Here is a 20,776-nt window from a genome sequence, read left to right as displayed (position 1 = left end):
ATTTCAGCAATTGCTGAGAAAACAACCATTGCTCAACTTTGCAAATCGTTGCAACAACAATCATTTCAAAACTTTAACATTGAACCAAATTTTCCCATGCCCACTCGATTGTCCATAGCAAAACCAGATAACCACAGAAACTGGCACAAGCGCGGCACAATGCAGCTCAGCATGGATACATTCGATTTAAAAAAAAGCGGCCCAGTTGAAATAATACAAATTCTTCCGGCGCTCGCTCCGAGGAATTCCACCGTGGCCAAATTGCTCTAGCCCCGGGGTGGGCTCCTCTGCTCTTCTTGTTTCACGCACATGATCCGCAAATCCGAACCGGTCGTGGAAAATTGCATGAAGCGAAACACGTGGTGGATCGGTAAACTAACAATAAAATGTATTGTAAATAAAAAAAATACGGTAATGAACAATACCGCCTCTCGACGGTGGATGTGAAATGGAAATTGAAAAATTGCATTGTGCGGGAATTTCCGTGCGCAACTTCTTGTGCAACTTTACTTTTTTTTTGTTTGCAGTGAAATACCATGGCGCCATCCTACTTTGGCTGCTATCAAGGGAATTGGCGCAGTGTAAGGTGCAGCTGGAATTTTGATAAAAATATTTTTTTTTGTTTAAATAATTTTTTAAACTTATTTTTCTCAAATTACTTAATTTGAGCAAATGAAACACAAAAATTCCCAACAATTGCAAAAGTTCAACAACCTTGCCACGTGCGTGATTGGCAACGGTACAAATAAAGCACAGTACAATGGCACAGTCTCTCTCTCATTCACTCGCTGCTTTTCATTTTTATTTTTCTGCGACAGGGCCAAGATTAATGAACACAATATCTCTCGTGTGTGTGTTTGTTCCGCTGCACTGGGAACACGAACCTCAGCTCAGCTGAACCGAAACTAATCGGCTTTTAGTGTCGTCCACTCATTTGTCATGTTTTGACGCGGGCTAACACGACAGCAAGGCTGTGACAGGCTGTTTGTTTGGATGTCCTGGGGCTTCTAATTGAAGTGCATTATGGAGGAATTTGGTTTTGCGACATTCCAATGCCAGAAAAAGCTGACAAGCAAGCTTTTAATCGGTAATGAAAGGTGTTTTATTAATTCTGTAAACAACATCCTCAGAATACTACATAATCATAAGAAACACACACACACACACACACACACACACACACACACACACACACACACACACACACACACACACACACACACACACACACACACACACACACACACACACACACACACACACACACACACACACACACACACACACACACACACACACACACACACGCACCATTTAAAAACAATCTAAAACCTATTTTTTTACAATTTTACCATAGTCCAGGAAACATCTTAGCAAATTCCAGTGTCCACGTAGTTTATGGATGGCCCCTGATCCGTAAAAAGATTTGTTTTTTTTTTTCAAATATGCCGATTTTTTAGGCATTTTGGTTAGAGAGCCTGGAACTTATTAGAGAACGGACATCTCAAACCAAAAGTACCAATCGAAGCACGAGCAAAATCCTTTGTCTTATGCTCGATTGGTACCTCCGTTTGACAGTTATCATGTTTCGATTGGTACTTTTGTCTAATTTTGGTCACTGCAGCGATCCAGATCGCAAAATTAAGTAGAAAAAGGAATTTCCGAAAAATTTTGACGGTCCCGGAGCTTTAGTGTCTTCAGATGGTTTCACAATTAGGGTGGTTATCAGCGATGGAATAATCATCATCAAAAGAAAATCATTGGACGTTCATCAAGAGAAAAAATCCGAAGGGAGCATGGCTCTTCTCTCTCGCGCACGTAAGACCAGTAAGTAAAAAAGTAAATCTTTCCCTGTTCCTGAGGGGAACACCCGTGAAGAGTATCGGGGCCGGCATTTACAAAGCGGATTCAGTGACAGTTTATTAATCAACTCAATGTTAACATGTTAAGGTAAATGTTAACATTCCATAGGTTGTCTTCCTAAGGTGTCTTGATAAGGTCCAGTTTGTGACGATACACTACCTTCCCTTTACTATACTTGACAGCTCGTTCCAAGGGGACCATAGTTGATCCATCGAAAAAATGTTGTCTTGCATTTTTTTTTTTGCATTAGAATGAAAAAAAAAAGTGATCAGAAATGGTTTTTAATCGTGTTTTTCCGTTGTTCATAAAAATTGACATAGGGCTTTAGTACCCAATTTTGTGGATAAAGACTACAGTAAAAAAATGATACACGGTAAAAATTTTTTTTGGTGATTTTAATTTTCACTTTTTGTCCCTTAAACTTGATTTGCAAAGAAACACTATTGATGAATTTTTTAATCAATACTTATTTTTTTCAAAAACTCGAAATATTGATTTGATTTTTGCACCGTTTTCAAGTTATAGCCGTTTTAGGGTAATTTTTTTGAAAATAGTCGCAGTTATTCATTTTTGCCAACTTTAAAAACAAATATTCACCTCCGTGTACGCACGAGAGCAGGCAGCAGTCAAGTGCTCAGTGCTCCATCGTTTTTTCGATTTTTTTCCCCGTAGTTTACCGTGATTAGCCGCGAGTTTGCTCCACCAGCATGCCAAGGGCCGGCCGTGGCCGTGGCAGTTCGAGTGCGGCCTCGAAAAACCCGCGAAGTTCGACTACCGGCCGTGTGCAAAAAGGTAAACACACCAACGCCGTGTCGACCGCCATCGCGCAGGGGAGAGTGAGCGCAGAAGGAATCGACAAAAAGTTACTACATCCCGGATATGTTCCAAGATCACCAGTGCGAACCCGTTCCGGTACTTCCGGTGCCACGACCAACACGTCAACATCCGCCAACATTCCCATCAGGAACGAGTTCCAGATGCTGAGCGACGACGAAGAAAACAACAACAACAACACCGACGGTAGCAGCACTACCGACGACGACGACGAAGACGATGGTCGTGCACGGAAAAAAGTGCCAACGTCAAAAAAGAACAATTCTCCAACGGAACGAAGGCCACCTCCAATTTTTGTTTTGGACACGTTGGCGGACGATGTTGACGAGTTGCTGGAAGGCCTCGGATATTGTCTGAAAATTGGTAAGTCGGCAGTGCAAGTGATCACACTGAATAAAAAGAGCTTCGACCTGGTGCTTGAAGAACTGAAGCGTAGCAACTTCAACTTCTACACATACGACCCAGAGAAGCCCCCTGTTAAGGTCTTCTTCAGGGTTACCAAGACCGTCCGATCGCCGACCTGAAGCGACACCTCTCGAACGCCGGAATAAAGCCAAGGGAGATAAAAGTACTCTCGCGAAAGACAACAGTCACGGGTACGCATACCCTGTACCTGTTGTACTTCGACCGCGGCACCGTCAAGATCCAAGATCTGCGGCGGACTAAGACGTTGGACGATTTTTGGGTAAACTGGCGGTTTTACACCAAGAACCCGACGGACGTAGCGCAATGCCACCGTTGCCAGAAATTCGGCCACGGCTCGCGGAACTGCAACCTCCGGCCCCGGTGCGTGAAGTGCGGTGAGTCACACCTCTCGGAGGCGTGCGCACTGCCACGAAAGGCGGACTTGGGGGAAAACGCAGAACAAACTAAGCCGCGCGTAAAGTGCGCGAACTGTGACGGCAACCATACCGGCAATTACCGCGGATGCGTCGCGCGCAAGGCCTACATGGAGGAGCAGGACAAGAGAAGAAGAAAGCAGCAGCGTCCCACCCTTCTCAGCGGAATACGAGCGCAACCGTTCCTGCAGCTGGACAGCGTACGGTTCCAGCGGACAACCCAGCGGACAACCCAGCGATCCCTCCTGGATGGGGGCGTTCGTATGCCAGCGTGGTCGCTGCTGGTAGTGGCGATGCGGCCCAGCAAGGAGTCACCGGGGAAGATCTCTTTACCCTGCCGGAGTTCTTTGCTCTCGCGGGGGAGATAATGACGCGGTTTCGGAGCTGCCGTAACAAGGCGGAGCAATTTCTGGCCTTCGGAGAGCTGATGATCAAGCACATCTATAATTGATTATTTTTGTCTGTGATCTAGTTTTAAGCTTTCTCTCTATCTATCCTTTTTCCATTGCACTTTCTGTAAGTTTTTTGAAAACTTTTTCTTACTCTTGTCTATTCCATAGTTATAAGTAATAATTCTTCGATTGAATTACGATGTAAAACACAGCTGAAAGGAACACCAAAACTCTGTTGTGTACCTAAATGAACTCATTGTAACTTGATTATTCACAAATAAAACCGAATTGAATTGAATTGAATTGAAAAAACAAATATTTTTGAAAAGCTGAGAAAATTCTTTATATTTTGCCTTTTTTAACTTTGTGGATACGACCCTTAGTTGCTGAGATTTTGCCATGCAATGGTTTAAAAACAGGAAAATTTACGTTTTCTAAGTCTCACCCAAACAGTCTACCATTTTGTTATGTCGATATCTCGGCAACTAATGCTACGATTTTCAATGTTAAAATAAAAAAAAAAAATTTGAGACAACATTTGAGCAGTACAGGGTTAAACTCGTGATATCTTCATTTGAAAATGTCTAATTTTCAAGGGAAAAGTGTATGGGACCACCCTAATAAAACTATAAAATTGTCCAACTACATGTTTTTCCATGTAATTTTGTCCACTGAAACTGAATATGCCCTCAGGATTGAGCCAAAGTATCGAAATATCGATTTGTGGTCATATTTTGGCTTTCTATGGGCTTATATGATGATTTCCACCACCAACAATGTTCATCAATTTGGTGGTAAAACATAATAAACCAAGCACACACAATCACACGCTCCTCTCTCTCATTATCACTATTAATTGTTTATTTTCCAGTTATTATAGCCATGATTAATTCAGTATGTGTGCTTTGTCTGCTGCGTACGTGTGCTCTCCCCCGGCGCGTCGCTGGTTATTGTACACAGATTACAACACCAAACCGAGAGAAAGACAGACTTTTATTGTGCAAACGAACACACACGCCGAATCGATTCGAAATTAGCGCGATAATTGGATTGGATTATCGCTTCTTTCTAAAAGACCACCAACTGATATGTTTTGTAAGGTTTCGCCGGGTTCAACGACATTTCGGGACTCACCTTGGCCGTTACTGCTGCTGACGCTGTTGCCCTGCGTCAGGATGATTTGACTCTCGAGCTCGTGCAGCTCGGACTTGAGCTCGGCCAGCTTGTTGTTGCTCTTCTTGACGATCGACGCCACGTCCGAGAGCGAGCGCCGGTCGGTGGCCACCTCGCGCAGCTTTTCCGCGCCCTCTTTGATTTTGAGCTCTTTCCGGATTTCGCGCCGGATCGCCTCCTTGATTTCCTCGAGCCGGTTCGGGAGCAAACTTTCGGGCAGGTTATCCGTGAGTCCATACTTGTGGCTGAGCTCGTACAGGACGGGGTGTTTGATGTATTCGCCCTGGAGGGAAGGAGAGAAGAATAGACAGAAAAAGGGTTAGTAATGTGGTGACTCAAATTCTCGATTTGTGAAATGCTTGCGTTTAAATGGAACTAGAACTCTATCGTCAAGGGGTCATGATTTCCTCAAGAAGCTTAATCGAAAACTATTTGTAATTTATATTTTTATTTATAAAAAATAATTGTTTTGTAGTACAGCCTAGACTCGATTATCCGAAGGCCTCGGGTAAATTTCACTTCGAATATTTGAGTTTTTGAAAATACGTTTTTTTTTCTGTATTTAATTATTTTTGAATTTTTTTCAAATTTTGCATTTTCGCATTTTCTGCTTTTTTGCAATTTAAACAATGTAGGCAATTTTAGCAATTAGAGCATTTTTGACAATTATAGCATTTTTTGCAATTTTTGTACTTTAGATTTTTTTTTTTGCATTTTGTACATGTTTTGAAATATTTGCAATATTTGCAATATTTGCAATTTTGCAATTTTTGCAATTTTTGCAATTTTTGCAATTTTTGCAATTTTTAGCAATTTCTGCAATTTTTGCTATTTTTGCAATATTTGTAATATTTGCAATATTAACAATTTTTTGCATTTTTTGGCAATTTTTGCATTTTTTGCATTTTTTTGCAATTTTATCAATTTTATAAATTTTTGCAATTTTATCAATTTTATCAATTTTATCAATTTTATCAATTTTATCAATTCTATCAATTCTATCAATTCTATCAATTCTATCAATTTTATCAATTTTATCAATTTTATCAATTTTATCAATTTTATCAATTTTATCAAATTTATCAATTTTATCAATTTTATCAATTTTATCAATTTTTTCAATTTTATCAATTTTATCAATTTTATCAATTTTATCAATTTTATCAATTTTATCAATTTTATCAATTTTATCAATTTTATCAATTTTATCAATTTTATCAATTTTATCAATTTTATCAATTTTATCAATTTTATCAATTTTATCAATTTTATCAATTTTATCAATTTTATCAATTTTATCAATTTTATCAATTTTATCAATTCTATCAATTTTATCAATTTTATCAATTTTATCAATTTTATCAATTTTATCAATTTTATCAATTTTATCAATTTTATCAATTTTATCAATTTTATCAATTTTATCAATTTTATCAATTTTATCAATTTTATCAATTTTATCAATTTTATCAATTTTATCAATTTTATCAATTTTATCAATTTTATCAATTTTATCAATTTTATCAATTTTATCAATTTTATCAATTTTATCAATTTTATCAATTTTATCAATTTTATCAATTTTATCAATTTTATCAATTTTATCAATTTTATCAATTTTATCAATTTTATCAATTTTATCAATTTTATCAATTTTATCATTTTAAAATTTTAGAATTTTAGAATTTTAGATTTTTTTTAGAGTTTTAGAATTTTAGAATTTTAGAATTTTAGAATTTTAAAATTTTAAAATTTTTAAATTTATAAAATTTTAGAATCTTACAATTTTAAAATTTTAGAATCTTACAATTTTAGAATTTTAGAATTTTAGAATTTCAGAATTTTAGAATTTTAGAATTTTAGAATTTTAGAATTTTAGAATTTTAGAATATTAGAATTTTAGAATTTTAGAATTTTAGAATTTTAGAATTTTAGAATTTTAGAATTTTAGAATTTTAGAATTTTAGAATTTTAGAATTTTAGAATTTTAGAAATTTAGAATTTTAGAATTTTAGAATTTTAGAATTTTAGAATTTTAGAATTTTAGAATTTTAGAATTTTAGAATTTTAGAATTTTAGAATTTTAGAATTTTAGAATTTTAGAATTTTAGAATTTTAGAATTTTAGAATTTTAGAATTTTAGAATTTTAGAATTTTAGAATTTTAGAATTTTAGAATTTTAGAATTTTAGAATTTTAGAATTTTAGAATTTTAGAATTTTAGAATTTTAGAATTTTAGAATTTTAGAATTTTAGAATTTTAGAATTTTAGAATTTTAGAATTTTAGAATTTTAGAATTTTAGAATTTTAGAATTTTTGTATTTTTGTAATTTCTTGTATTCACTTTTGTCAATTTTTTAAAGCCTATACCGCCCAAATTTTTTTTTAAGATCTAATATTGGTTTAAAAATTGATTTTTGGCAATTTTTCAGATCGAAGCCCGTCGTCTAGAGGCGGAGTTAGGTTGTAGAAGGTTAATTTTGTATCAACTGACCATAATTTTTTTTTATTATATTATCTTTTATTGAAATTTTGATAAGTTGTTGATATTTTCAACAACAACAAAAAAAACTGCAAAATTCTCGCTTTCAAACTTGAACTTGAACTACAGAGCTTGTCCCCTCGTTCGTCAAAGGGGCATGACCACCTCAAGACCACTTTCGCGTGCCAAATTTGGCCGGCAGCAAGCACACCGGCGTACCGGAACGGCCACGCTGAATAGCAATTTCGTGTGTCAAATGAGTGCCGGCGAAAGTCGGTCACCTGTCGCCGGCCGAGACGCCGATCAATTTCAACCCCGGCAATCGAATGCAAATTACAGCGGAGGGACCGAAAAATGATAATTTTGGGACTGCCGGAGGGATTCCCAAAGTCACATAAATCACTGGCGGTCGAGACTCTAAACGCAAAGAAACCGGGTCAGTGAGCAGCAATCATCGACGGCTTTTGGGTGGTGTGGGAAAAGATGTCAACTTTCCAGGTCAGCGTCGAAGCTTGAGGTTGAATTTAATTAAGTTGTTAATCCTCTCGAAAATTGACTCACAAATCAGATGTAAATCGAGCGGACCCCTTCAAAAAAAGGGCTTAAATTAAACAGTGCAGCAATGAATTCTTCAGAAAAAGCAGAGCAGCGATAACCGTTACGTGAGTACACGTCAAATTACTTCCCACCAAGACCTGGGTAGCTCAAGGTTGGGAAGAGAAAATTGAATTTCAAATCACACTCTGAACGAGGAAGGTGCAACTGTCAGACAGCGATGATTGGAGCAGTCTGTTGAGAGATGTTGTGTTTGTTGTGTACTCCCTTTCGCATGATACCTTGGTGCAGATGAGAAACACAATTTGCATACAATTTCCATACGCTTACCGATGGTGCCTGCCGTTTTGTGCCAGTGTGTTTTTGGGCTGCGACAAGAAAAACTCTTCCCTTGAGGAGAGTGAGAGAGCAAGCAAATGTTGAACGAAACTTTTCATGAGAAATTTCACCAGAGAATTTTTTTGGAGCGAAAAGTTTTCTGACAAACATTCAAAGCCGCGCAGCGGAAGTTGATAGCCTGAAGCGAGTCTCGTGTTTTTTTTTTTCCTTTTAGAGTGTGAACGAACAACTCAATCTAAAACACTGTCGAAGGTCAGACCAAGTCATCAAGCCACTAAATTTTATGACCACACAGACAGACACACACAAACCCTCCAAAGCAAACAATTACCGTTGATTGTGAGGAGCGCTAACGAACGGATGATGAATGACCTCTGACTGGTTATCAAGAATTAATTTTCGGTTGTGACAATTTGGGACATGTTTGAATGGTAATCAGGTAATCAGTCAAGTTGACCAATGTTTGGGTATTTTGCCATTCGAGCTTGTAGAATTCACTTGACAATAATTAGTTTTTTGAAATCACTTCAAAAAAAAATCTTTCTTATTTTTTAATAATCTTTCAATTTACCAGTCGCAATTTTTCGGGAATTTCAATCTGGTATTTTTTAATTTGTGTGAAACTTTGCCCATTGATGACTTGTTTCCAAATAAGCCATTATGCATAAGTAAACAATTTTCCATTCTCGATCAAGTTGAGTGAAATGATTATGATTTTTTATTTCTTACACTTCAAAAAAATACATATTTTTTAATCGCAACAACTCGATTTTGACAAATTTTACTCCCCGGGCAGACGGTAATTACAAAATTCAATAACAAATATTTTTAAAATATCAGAAAATGTTATGGAGTCTTCTTGAAAAATCCATTTTTGCATAAGAGTTTATAACAGTTTATGTTATCATAACAAAATTTGTTATTGGTCTGATGTTGGTTGAAAGCCAAAACAACTTTGGAATAACATTTTTTGTTATGAAAGAATAACTCCAAATGTTATGGGATGATCGGATTAGTTGTTAAAATAACAAAAAATTATAACAAAGATTTGTTCGAAGAATAACTAAAAATGTTATTAGTCTGCTATTACAATAAAATTCCAATAACAAAAAAATCATAACGACGAATAACAAATCCTGTTATAAATAACATAAAATGTTATTGGCCTAATATTTTCAAATATCAAAAAATGTTATTCCCAAGTTGTTTCCGTCTGCTCGGGCCCGTTAATTTTTATTTTTTTTTATGTTTTTTTTTTTTGAGTATTAAGACACGGAATCCTGATTACAAGGACTATTGTATCGTGTTACCCATTTTTACTGTTATTAAGCATTCCAGATCTATAACACAGTTCCTATTGAGAGGAATAGTGCTGTTAAATCCAGATGCTGTAAACTCCATTCCTTGTGCCTTGTGCGCTATGTATCGCTAGAACCGCGGTGACAATTTTTTCGTGTCATTTTTCAAGCTCTTCCCAGCAGCTATTATTTGCCGCGCGGGGTCTTGTAAAGACAATTGTCTTTTTGCGGTGCTACTTTTGCGGTGTTCCCTTTGCTCTGATCTGGACAAAGCGACTGGACTGCAGTGCAATACCGATCGGCTGGGCATTATTTACATGCGAAGACACGAGGAAAGTATTTTGGGAAGAGGCGCAAAGGAATATCCCAAGATTGATCACATGCTAGAAGAGCACGTGAAACAACCGTTTTATACTCATACGGTTGCTGCTACCTCTGAACTTAAACCTAAGGCTGCCACCCTGAGAAAAACCCATGACTTTCCGCTTATGAGGCGAAACCCGTAACCATTCGGCCACAGGAGGTTGGTTTTTTTATGTTTAAGTAGAACTTAAACAGTCATAAAGTCATAAAAAAGTATGAACAAAAATTTTGTCGCTGTGTTATGATTTAAAAAAAAAAGTTGTTTTTTGGAAAAAAATAGAAACTCAATTTTAACTGATAAATTCCAGTTTTTCATTTTTTTTAAAATAGTGTCCATTCCAGGAAATATTTTCAGTGAACAGTTGACAAAATGCCTAACAACATTTCTTTAAAATAAACTCTGATCACATCGAAAAAAAATTGTTTTATTTTGGAATCAACCTTAACGTTTCAAAATTTGACCTTTTTAAAATGTTAGTCTTCATTCCAAAATTTAAAAATATTGTTTTCGAAGAGATCAGAAAATTTTACAAATGCGTCAAAAAATTCAAATATAAAAAAATATGGATTTTGAGTAATTGAAGTTTTGTGAAAAAATGTTATTAAAAAACGGCAATGTTTTTTTTCAATTTTCCATTTTTTTATCTGAAAAGTCCGCATCACCTACAACTATGCTGAAGACACCAAACCGATCAGAAAATTCCGTCTATTTTTTAATTTTTTAAAGATTTTTTTTGAACAAAGAGATTGGAAATTTTGTTATTAGGCTGGTACAAATTTTATTTCAAGTTTTGATGGGTAGATTAAATTTATTTTTGTGTTTGAGCAATTCTCTCAGATTTCAGTCATTCGATTTTTTTGTATTTTTTAATCCGACTGGAACTTTTTTGGTGCCTTCGGTATGCCCAAAGAAACCATTTTGCATCATTAGTTTGTCCATGTAATTTCAATACAAATTTGGCAGCTGCCTATACAAAAATGATTAATGAAAATTTAAAAATCTGTATCTTTTGAAGAAGTTTTTTGATCGATTTGGTGTCTTCGGCAATGTTGTAGGTGGATAAGGACTACACTGAAAAAAATGATACACTGTAAAAAAATTTTTGGTGATTTTTAATTAAACTTTTTGTCACTAAACATAATTTTCAAAAAACAAGGGGACATCAATTGCCAACTTTTTAGTAATTTACTGGTTGTGCAAAAAAAAAATCTTTGACCGAGTTATGAATTTTTGAATCAATACTGATTTTTTCAAAAATCTGAATATTGGTCGCAAAAAAGTTGCAATCAAAAAGTACTTTAGTGGAATTTTGATAAAGTGCACCGTTTTCAAGTTAAAGCCATTTTTTGAAAACTTTTTTGAAAATCGTCGCAGTTTTGCATTAGTGCACATGTTTGCCTACTTTTGTAAAAAATATTTTTACAAAAGCTGCGAAAATTCTCTATTTTTTTCTTTTTTGAACTTTGTTGATACGACCCTTAGTTGCTGAGGTCAAACACAGAAAAAAAAATCATGGTAATATTACATCTGGGAAGGGGTACATCTTTTATGTCAGAAAAAATGTGTAATTTTACCTCTGAAAATGTGTAATTTTAAAACTTTTCTGCTGTTATGTCGCTTTTACTGTCTAAATCGAGGAAAAACTACATCATAAAAGAGGTAATATTCAATCTAAAAAAATTATAGCTTTCAAATTTACACAATTTTTTACTGTGAAGGTTTAAAAACAGGCAAATTGATGTTTTCTAAGTCTCACCCAAACAACCCACCATTTTCTAACGACGATTTACAATGTTAAAATATGAAACATTCGTGAAATTTTCCAATCTTTTTGAAAACAATATATATTTTTTTTAATCAAGACTAACATTTCAGGGCGCAATATTGCTGAAAATAATAGCACGAATGTAAACATTATAACCCATTGTAATTACCGAAACAAAATCCAAACACAAACACACTAAAGAGTACGTTTACTGATTGCAGGAGAAACAAGCAAAAAAAAAAAACAACACGTCCAAAGCATCTTTTAAAGCAACAGTAAAGTTACGCACGATTCCGTTACGATTTGGAGAGGAAGAAAGATAAAATAAAAACAGCAAAAGAAAAAAAGCAACATCAACAAAAAATACCTTATCTGCGGCGGCACCGGCACTGACGCAGGTGCTAAACACTCGACTGCGGCGCCGCCTCTTGCTCTGGCTCTGGCTGCGGTAGCGGTACTCGGCAACCTGAAGATCCATTCTCCCCGGTGCCTTAATTATGTCTTAGCCCCGAGAGAGAGAGATAGAGCTTCACCTTTCTTCGATCGCAACACGCACAAGGAAGAGAGCCCAACGTCTCAAGTTGCTTCCACTTTTGAACGCACACACACACACACGACTGGACTGGTCTTAATGAAGTGCCCTCACTCTCTGAGATGAGGGGGTAGGACACCTGAAGACCTGCAGGACGACGATGCAGGTCCACAAATTGCACTCAATTTAATCGCTGCCAGTGCTGCAGTTTTGCAGGTAAATAATTCTCTGAGAAACAACCTGATTTAAAAAAAAATCTTAGGGGTAATACGTGTTGTGTACAATGACAGTCCCTATTACTCCTTAGAAAATTCCTTTTTTGAAATGTCAAGTCAGATATTAAGAACTGATTTGTTTTTTTTTCCTATGAGGTAATATGTGTTGTATACAATTACAACATACATTACCCCTTTCATTTATTTTTTATTTTTTAACAAAACAAGTTAAAAATTATTTTTGATAATAATTATTTGAACTATAACTTTATTTATTCAAAACAAAACTTGAATAAACAATTTCCACAGAGAAGGGGTCGTGCATAAACCACGTGGCCTTTTTTTGGAGAATTTTTGACCCCCCCCTCCCCCCTCATGGTTTTTCGTGGTTTCACGCCAACCCCCCCCCCCCCCCTATATGGCCACGTGGCTTTTTCCTCCCAGGTTAAAAATCTTAAAAAAAAAAACAAAATAAGTATAGATTTCAAAAATGTTTATCCACAAATGATGAACCGTCAGTGGTGGTGACTTTTGGTCAAAAAACGATATTACTGTTGTTATTTTAACACAATAAAAACATTTCAAATTATATCGAAATAAATAATGTTGGGGAATGCTCCTGAATTTACCAACATTTTCCCAGAATATGGCTAGTATAATCCTACGTTCATAAATGCCAATCGTTTTAAAATTAACTCAAACTCACCCTTTAGAGGGGGTGACATTGGGTCAAATAGAAAACATTTTAATTTGTGTAGGTGCTGTAACACCATTAACCAATTTAATCATATATTTAAAAAAACAGAAATTCACTTAAAAGTGTGAAAAAAGTATGATATTACAAAGTTTAAGGTAAATAATAACAATTTATTGAATTGGTACAGAAAGTAAAAAATATTCTCAACAAAACAAGCAACTTAGTAAAACATATGTATTCAAAATTATGGAATTGCAGTGCAATTTATTGCATCCAGAATAAATATGCTTTAAGAATTAAAGCTATTTTGATATATAAACAGCATTCATGATTTAATTTAAATGCGCTTTTAAATATTTTCTTAAAATCGAAATTAATTAAATAGAAAAGTTTTGTTTCAGGAAAAAAATATTTTCATTTTTTTTAAGGATAATATCTAGTAATGAAAGCTCCTGGTTAATATTTATTTTATTCCAAACTTTCATAAAAATCCAAACTAAAGCAACTTTTCTTTTTAATTAAGCATGATTGATTCCAATGATTCAGTGTGTCCAAAAAAGTCGAGCTGTTTAATTTTTTTCTCCATACAAGAATCAGAGACAGGGACAAACATTCAATATTACGACCTTTTGAAATGTTAGTCTTAATTTTTTTTGTTGAAAATATTGATTTCGAAAAGATCGGAAAATTTCACGAAAGTTTTATTTATAAACATTGAAAATCGCACCATTAGTTGCTGAGATATCGACAAAAGAAAATTATGGGTTGTTTGGGTAGTAAACATCCATTTTTCTGTTTTAAAATCTTTGCATGGCAATATCTCAGCAACAAAGCAACAAAGAATTTTCTCAGCATTTCAAAAATATATTTTTTTTTCAAAATTGGGCAAACATGGGCACTATTTTTTTTAAATTAATAACTGCAACTATTTTTAAAAAAAAAGTTACCTAAAAATAGCTATAACTATGAAAATTTCACTAATGTACTTTAAAATTGCAAATTCGATTTTACATCGAAAAATAAAATTGAAATTAAGTTGCGGTCAATATTTCGATTTTTTTAATCAGTGATTCAAAAATTCATAACTCAAACAACGTTTTTTTGCCCGTTCTGGAAATTTCTGAAAAGTTGGCAAAATTAAAAAAAAAATAAAAATTACCATTTATCATTTTTTTCAGTGTAGTCCTTATCCATACCTACAACTTTACCGAAGACACCAAATCGACCAAAAATTTCTTCAAAAGATACAGATTTTTTAATTTTCATTGCTGCCAAATTTGTATGGAAAACTATATGGACAAACTAATGATGCAAAATGGCTTGGGCACCAAAAAAGGTTTCAGACGGATTAAAAAAATCAAAAACTAAAATTTAAGAATAAAGACCGATTTTGTATAGAATTGCTCGAAAATCGATTTCGTGTCATTGGAAAAGTTGTAGACAACGCGCTAAAAATCATTCTTTTAGTCATGGACATCCAAATTGTTGCCTTCCTCACTGAGGTAAGGCTATAATCCTGCTCGAAAAATGAACTTTTGAAATACAGCTCGTAGACCTATATTCATGTATACCTATCGACTCAGAATCGAAAACTGAACAAATGTCTGTGTGTGTGTGTGTATGTGTGTGTGTGTGTATGTATGTATGTGTTCAAAATTCTTGCCAAGTTTTCTCAGCACTGGCTGGACCGATTTTGATCAAACCGGTTGCATTCGACTTGGTTTAGGGTCCCATACATCGCTATTGAATTGTTTGAAGTTTCGATAAGTAGTTCAAAAGTTATATATAAAAATGTGTTTTCACATTTAACCGGATCTCATTTATATGCATGAAAACTATGTCCGGATCCATCATCCAACCCGTCGTTGGTTAGGTAATCGAAAAACCTTTCCAACGAATCCAAAACACTGAAGATCTGGCAACCCTGTCTCGAGATATGGCCACTTAAGTGATATTGATGCACTTTTTGGAAGCCGAATCTCACTTAAATGTATGTAAACGAAGTCCGGATCCATCATCCGACCCATCGTTGGTTAGGTAATCGAGAGACCTTTCCAACGAGTCCAAAACATAGAAGATCTGGCAACCCTGTCTCGAGATATGTCCTCTTAAGTGATATTGATGCACTTTTTTGAAGCCGGATCCCACTTAAATGTATGTAAACTATGTCCGGATCCACCATTCGACCCATCGTTGGTTAGGTTATCAAATAACCTTTCCAACGAGTCCAAAACATTGAAGATCTGGCAACCCTGTCTCGAGATATGGCAACTTAAGTGATATTGATGCTCTTTTTGGAAGCCGGATCTCACTTAAATGTATGTAAACTATGTCCGGCTCCACCATCCGACCCATCGTTGGTTAGGTAATCGAAAAACCTTTCCAACGAATCCAAAACACTGAAGATCTGGCAACCCCGTCTCGAGATATGGCCACTTAAGTAATATTTATGTACTTTTTGGAAGCCGGATCTCACTTAAATGTATGTAAACTATGTCCGGATCCACCATCCGACCCATTGTTGGTTAGGTAATCAAAAAACCTTTCCAACGAGTCCAAAACATTGAAGATCTGGCAACCCTGTCTCGAGATATGGCCACTTAAGTGATATTGATGCTCTTTTTGGAAGCCGGATCTCACTTAAATGTATGTAAACTATGTCCGGATCCACCATCCGACCCATCGTTGGTTAGGTAATCGAAAAACCTTTCCAACGAATCCAAAACACTGAAGATCTGGCAACCCTGTCTCGAGATATGGCCACTTAAGTGATATTTATGCACTTTTTGGAAGCCGGATCTCACTTAAATGTATGTAAACTATGTCCGGATCCTCCATCCGACCCATCGTTGATTAGGTTATCAAATAACCTTTCCAACGAGTCCAAAACATTGAAGATCTGGCAACCCTGTCTCGAGATATGGCCACTTAAGTAATATTTATGTACTTTTTGGAAGCCGGATCTCACTTAAATGTATGTAAACTATGTCCGGCTCCACCATCCGACCCATCGTTGGTTAGGTAATCGAAAAACCTTTCCAACGAATCCAAAACACTGAAGATCTGGCAACCCCGTCTCGAGATATGGCCACTTAAGTAATATTTATGTACTTTTTGGAAGCCGGATCTCACTTAAATGTATGTAAACTATGTCCGGATCCACCATCCGACCCATTGTTGGTTAGGTAATCAAAAAACCTTTCCAACGAGTCCAAAACACTGAAGATCTGGCAACCCTGTCTCGAGATATGGCCACTTAAGTGATATTGATGCTCTTTTTGGAAGCCGGATCTTACTTAAATGTATGTAAACTATGTCCGGCTCCACCATCCGACCCATCGTTGGTTAGGTAATCGAAAAACCTTTCCAACGAATCCAAAACACTGAAGATCTGGCAACCCCGTCTCGAGATATGGCCACTTAAGTAATATTTATATACTTTTTGGAAGCCGGATCTCACTTAAATGTATGTAAACTATGTCCGGATCCACCATCCGACCCATTGTTGGTTAGGTAATCAAAAAACCTTTCCAACGAGCCCAAAACATTGAAGATCTGGCAACCCTGTCTCGAGATATGGCCACTTAAGTGATATTGATGCTCTTTTTGGAAGCCGGATCTTACTTAAATGTATGTAAACTATGTCCGGCTCCACCATCCGACCCATTGTTGGTTAGGTAATCGAAAAACCTTTCCAACGAATCCAAAACACTGAAGATCTGGCAACCCCGTCTCGAGATATGGCCACTTAAGTAATATTTATGTACTTTTTAGAAGCCGGATCTCACTTAAATGTATGTAAACTATGTCCGGATCCACCATCCGACCCATTGTTGGTTAGGTAATCAAAAAACCTTTCCAACGAGTCCAAAACATTGAAGATCTGGCAACCCTGTCTCGAGATATGGCCACTTAAGAGATATTGATGCTCTTTTTGGAAGCCGGATCTCACTTAAATGTATGTAAACTATGTCCGGATCCACCATCCGACCCATCGTTGGTTAGGTAATCGAAAAACCTTTCCAACGAACCCAAAACACTGAAGATCTGGCAACCCTGTCTCGAGATATGGCCACTTAAGTGATATTGATGCTCTTTTTGGAAGCCGGATCTCACTTAAATGTATGTAAACTATGTCCGGATCCACCATCCAACCCATCGTTGGTTAGGTAATCGAAAAACCTTTCCAACGAATCCAAAACACTGAAGATCTGGCAACCCTGTCTCGAGATATGGCCACTTAAGTAATATTTATGTACTTTTTGGAAGCCGGATCTTACTTAAATGTATGTAAACTATGTCCGGATCCACCATCCGACCCTTCGTTGGTTAGGTAATCGAAAAACCTTTCCAACGAATCCAAAACACTGAAGATCTGGCAACCCTGTCTCGAGATATGATTACTTAATAAGACATGAATGCCACAAAAGTGGTAAAATGTCTATAATAAAAAAAAATGATTACTTAAGTTATATATGTGTACGTTTTCTCTGGATTTAAAAAAATTGCTGAAATATGTGTACAAATCACTCCTATTACCCATTGTTGATAAAAAGTGAGGAAGGCATCAAACACATAGGTGGATTGAGTTAGTTTTTAAGTCTTACTCTTACTTTAAAATGGTTTTGCTATCGACTACGTGTTTTGATAAATTTAAAAAAAATTGAGCTAAAATTTGGAATTTATTTTACATTTTTTTTCAGTTGTTTAAATAGGCAATTATCTACAATTTAAGATTTTTGATCCAACTTTTGGTTGCTGAGATATTACCTCAAAATAAATACAAAAAAAAAATAAATAAGTTAATTTTTCAATCTTTTCAATATCTTTGAAATTATTAACACTGGGACGCCCAACGCATGTCCAATATACACGGATGCCAAAGCCTCCTTAAAACGTTGGAACGGTAACTTCAACTCACAGGTTTTCGGGCTTGTCTCCGCGGATTTTCGGGCAATTTTTTTTACTAGAGCAAACAAAAGTTGGAACGACGTTTTTGATCACATAAATTACAGATTTGATCAAATCGAGTTCTGCAAAGTTTAAGGATCATCTAGACATCCTTATAATTCACTCAAAAAAAAAATGTCCCGGTTGGTTGAGTTATGTCGGAGAACCAGCGAGTTGAAAATACCGTTCCATCTTTTTTAAGGAGTTTTATTGCTGTTGATCTTTAACGGCATTGTATTGAAATTTATTTCACAAATTGATATCGGCATTTAAAAATTAAGTGACTTTTTAAAACTTAAATTATTTTAATGTGTCTATATATTTGAGTGGTTTTATCTCAAATATGAAGTTGAGGGTATAGTATATTTTCTCAGCTTAAAGAAAAACTAATATTTTCGAGAAAGGGCACCTTTGGCCCCTATTTTTTAATCTTTAAATTAATTGAGAAACAAATACAATGTTTGCTTGAAGCTCGTTTTTTTTCTCTAAAAATCTAAAATGTTTGCCCATGTTTCTCTTTGGCTCAAGAGATGGTCCCTATTAAGATAAAAAAAAAACTTTAAAAAAATACCTACAACTTTGACGATGGATAGTAAACGTGTATTTTATGAAATGTTATGTAATATAACAATCCGAATTGTGTAACCCATGAAATAAGGAATATATTTTAGACCAAATATTCATCAAATTTTTTGGTGAATCTTAAAGTATGTATCGTTCGTTTTTTCGTTACTGGTTATTTTTTAATGTTAGACGTTTCACTTGCAAATGAGGTAGTGAAACTGAAATTTTGCACGATAATCCTGAAATTGGGGTTTTTAGTTTCTTTGTACTTAAAAAAATATTGCATGAGAGAGGAGATACAAGATATCTTGAGTTTATTTTAAGTGTCAAAAGGAAATCTTTCGATTAAGATTCTTCGATCACTTATAGGACCAGCTACGGTAATTAGCTAAGATCTGAGATTTTGAAAATTATTTTTTTTTCGCAGAGAATCATTTTTAGACACTTCATTTATAATACATATTTGGTTTTTTGCCTTGTTACGAAAATCTTATAAAATTGTCAGCAATATTTATTTTTTAAGTTGTTCCAAAATAGAACTATCGAAGACTACATCTTCTTTCAATGCAAATTTGCAAGCACATTTTTAGCTACTTGATAGCATCAACAAAAAAATGAAATTGTGTTTGCATTTTGGTACGCATTTTTTAGGGTATATTAATTTTGGATACTGTCACCTTAGTTTTTAACAGCTTTTAAACTTTTGCAAGACGTAGTTACATGAGTATTAAAAAGTGTACATTCAATAACAGGCTCAAAGTATTGATATGAATCTGGCGAAATATATAATTCAATATTGAATTGGAAAATATTATGACATTGAAATATAAGTAATAATTTTAAACACAATAATTGTATGGTTTTGAAGTGTAACAAAAAATGTATGCAGATAAGTAAATTCAAAGCGCGTATTTTTTTGTTTTTTTTTTTAATAAAAGATTTTTTTTAAAGGCCACGTGGTCAGCCGTCGACCCCCCCCCTCCCCCCCATGGCTTTTCATGGTTTTTTTCGGTCGGATTTCGGACCCCCTCCCCCCCCCTAAGGAGACCACGTGGTTTATGCACGACCCCGAACTGCACAGGTCGATTCTGCTTGGTGCTGCAAGTTGCGGAAGGCAAAAGTTATTGATTTCCCGATTGGTTTCACTTTCTAGGTATCACACAAGCACAGGCGCGACCGTCAGCGGTAGACCTTGGGACAGTTCACGCGGCCGGACGCGGCCAGATTGAGTTGACCAGCGGACCGGCGGCGGAAGCGAACGACAGTGGGCAATAAAATTAAGTCTCATTATGTTTCTCCAAATTGGCCGCCTTTGGGTGGCGAGCGACGACTCGGGGGACTTGGGGTAGGTTAGGGTGGTGCAGAGGAGAGAGAGAGAGAGAGGAGTGTTGTCTCTTAGGGCATTTATTAATAGATGAGGACATTTATTTAGAAAGAGGAAACTAGCCAGATTGCCGGTTGAGGTGGGGTTCGTCGCTTGAGGAAATCGGCGAAGTCTCTTGAGCAAATAAGGGTATTAATTAGGGGGACTAATGCGTGATAAATTTCTCTAATTGTGTTTATTGTATGGAAAAGTAATACACATGGCTGTTTATTTGTAAGGCAAGCGGATTTTAAAGTTTTCTTTTTAGAAACAAAATTAGGTTAAATTTTGAAAATTTATGATTCTCGGGTTTTCTTTGATTTAAAAAAGAGATATTGTTTTAAATATAATTTGAGCAAAAACTTATTTCAAAGGTTTCCATTTTTTACAATAACTTCACTAAGAGTGAACAGAGTAATTCTCCACAACGCAACTTTCTTTCTTGATTTTTTAGTTTTGTATTTTTTTTTCATTTGTCTAGGACTGATCTGACTGTCTTCGGCAAAGTTGGTGCAAAATCTGGAACCAAAGTTCAGATTTTTAGAAAAAAA

At 35.6% G+C, this 20,776-nt stretch overlaps 1 protein-coding gene across 3 annotated transcripts in view; it reads right to left on the bottom strand.

The window, feature by feature from the left end:
• Positions 1-20,776, bottom strand: part of LOC120424424 (serine/threonine-protein kinase N) — a 153,681-nt gene that overhangs the window by 62,388 nt on the left and 70,517 nt on the right. For 2 of the 3 annotated variants that reach the window (XM_039588539.2, XM_039588538.2), the window contains one exon: positions 5,063-5,384. In XM_039588539.2, the coding sequence (XP_039444473.1) occupies positions 5,063-5,384 (322 nt within the window). Of the gene's footprint in view, positions 1-5,062; positions 5,385-12,271; positions 12,451-20,776 lie in introns of those variants that run through there. The other variant, XM_039588537.2, reaches the window with a different exon arrangement.

The sequence above is a fragment of the Culex pipiens genome, chromosome 3 (genome assembly GCF_016801865.2).
Source record: "Culex pipiens pallens isolate TS chromosome 3, TS_CPP_V2, whole genome shotgun sequence".
In the NCBI taxonomy this organism is placed as follows: domain Eukaryota; kingdom Metazoa; phylum Arthropoda; class Insecta; order Diptera; family Culicidae; genus Culex; species Culex pipiens.
The sequence above is the reverse complement of the archived record's forward strand: the minus strand, read 5'-3'. Positions and strand labels throughout refer to the sequence as shown.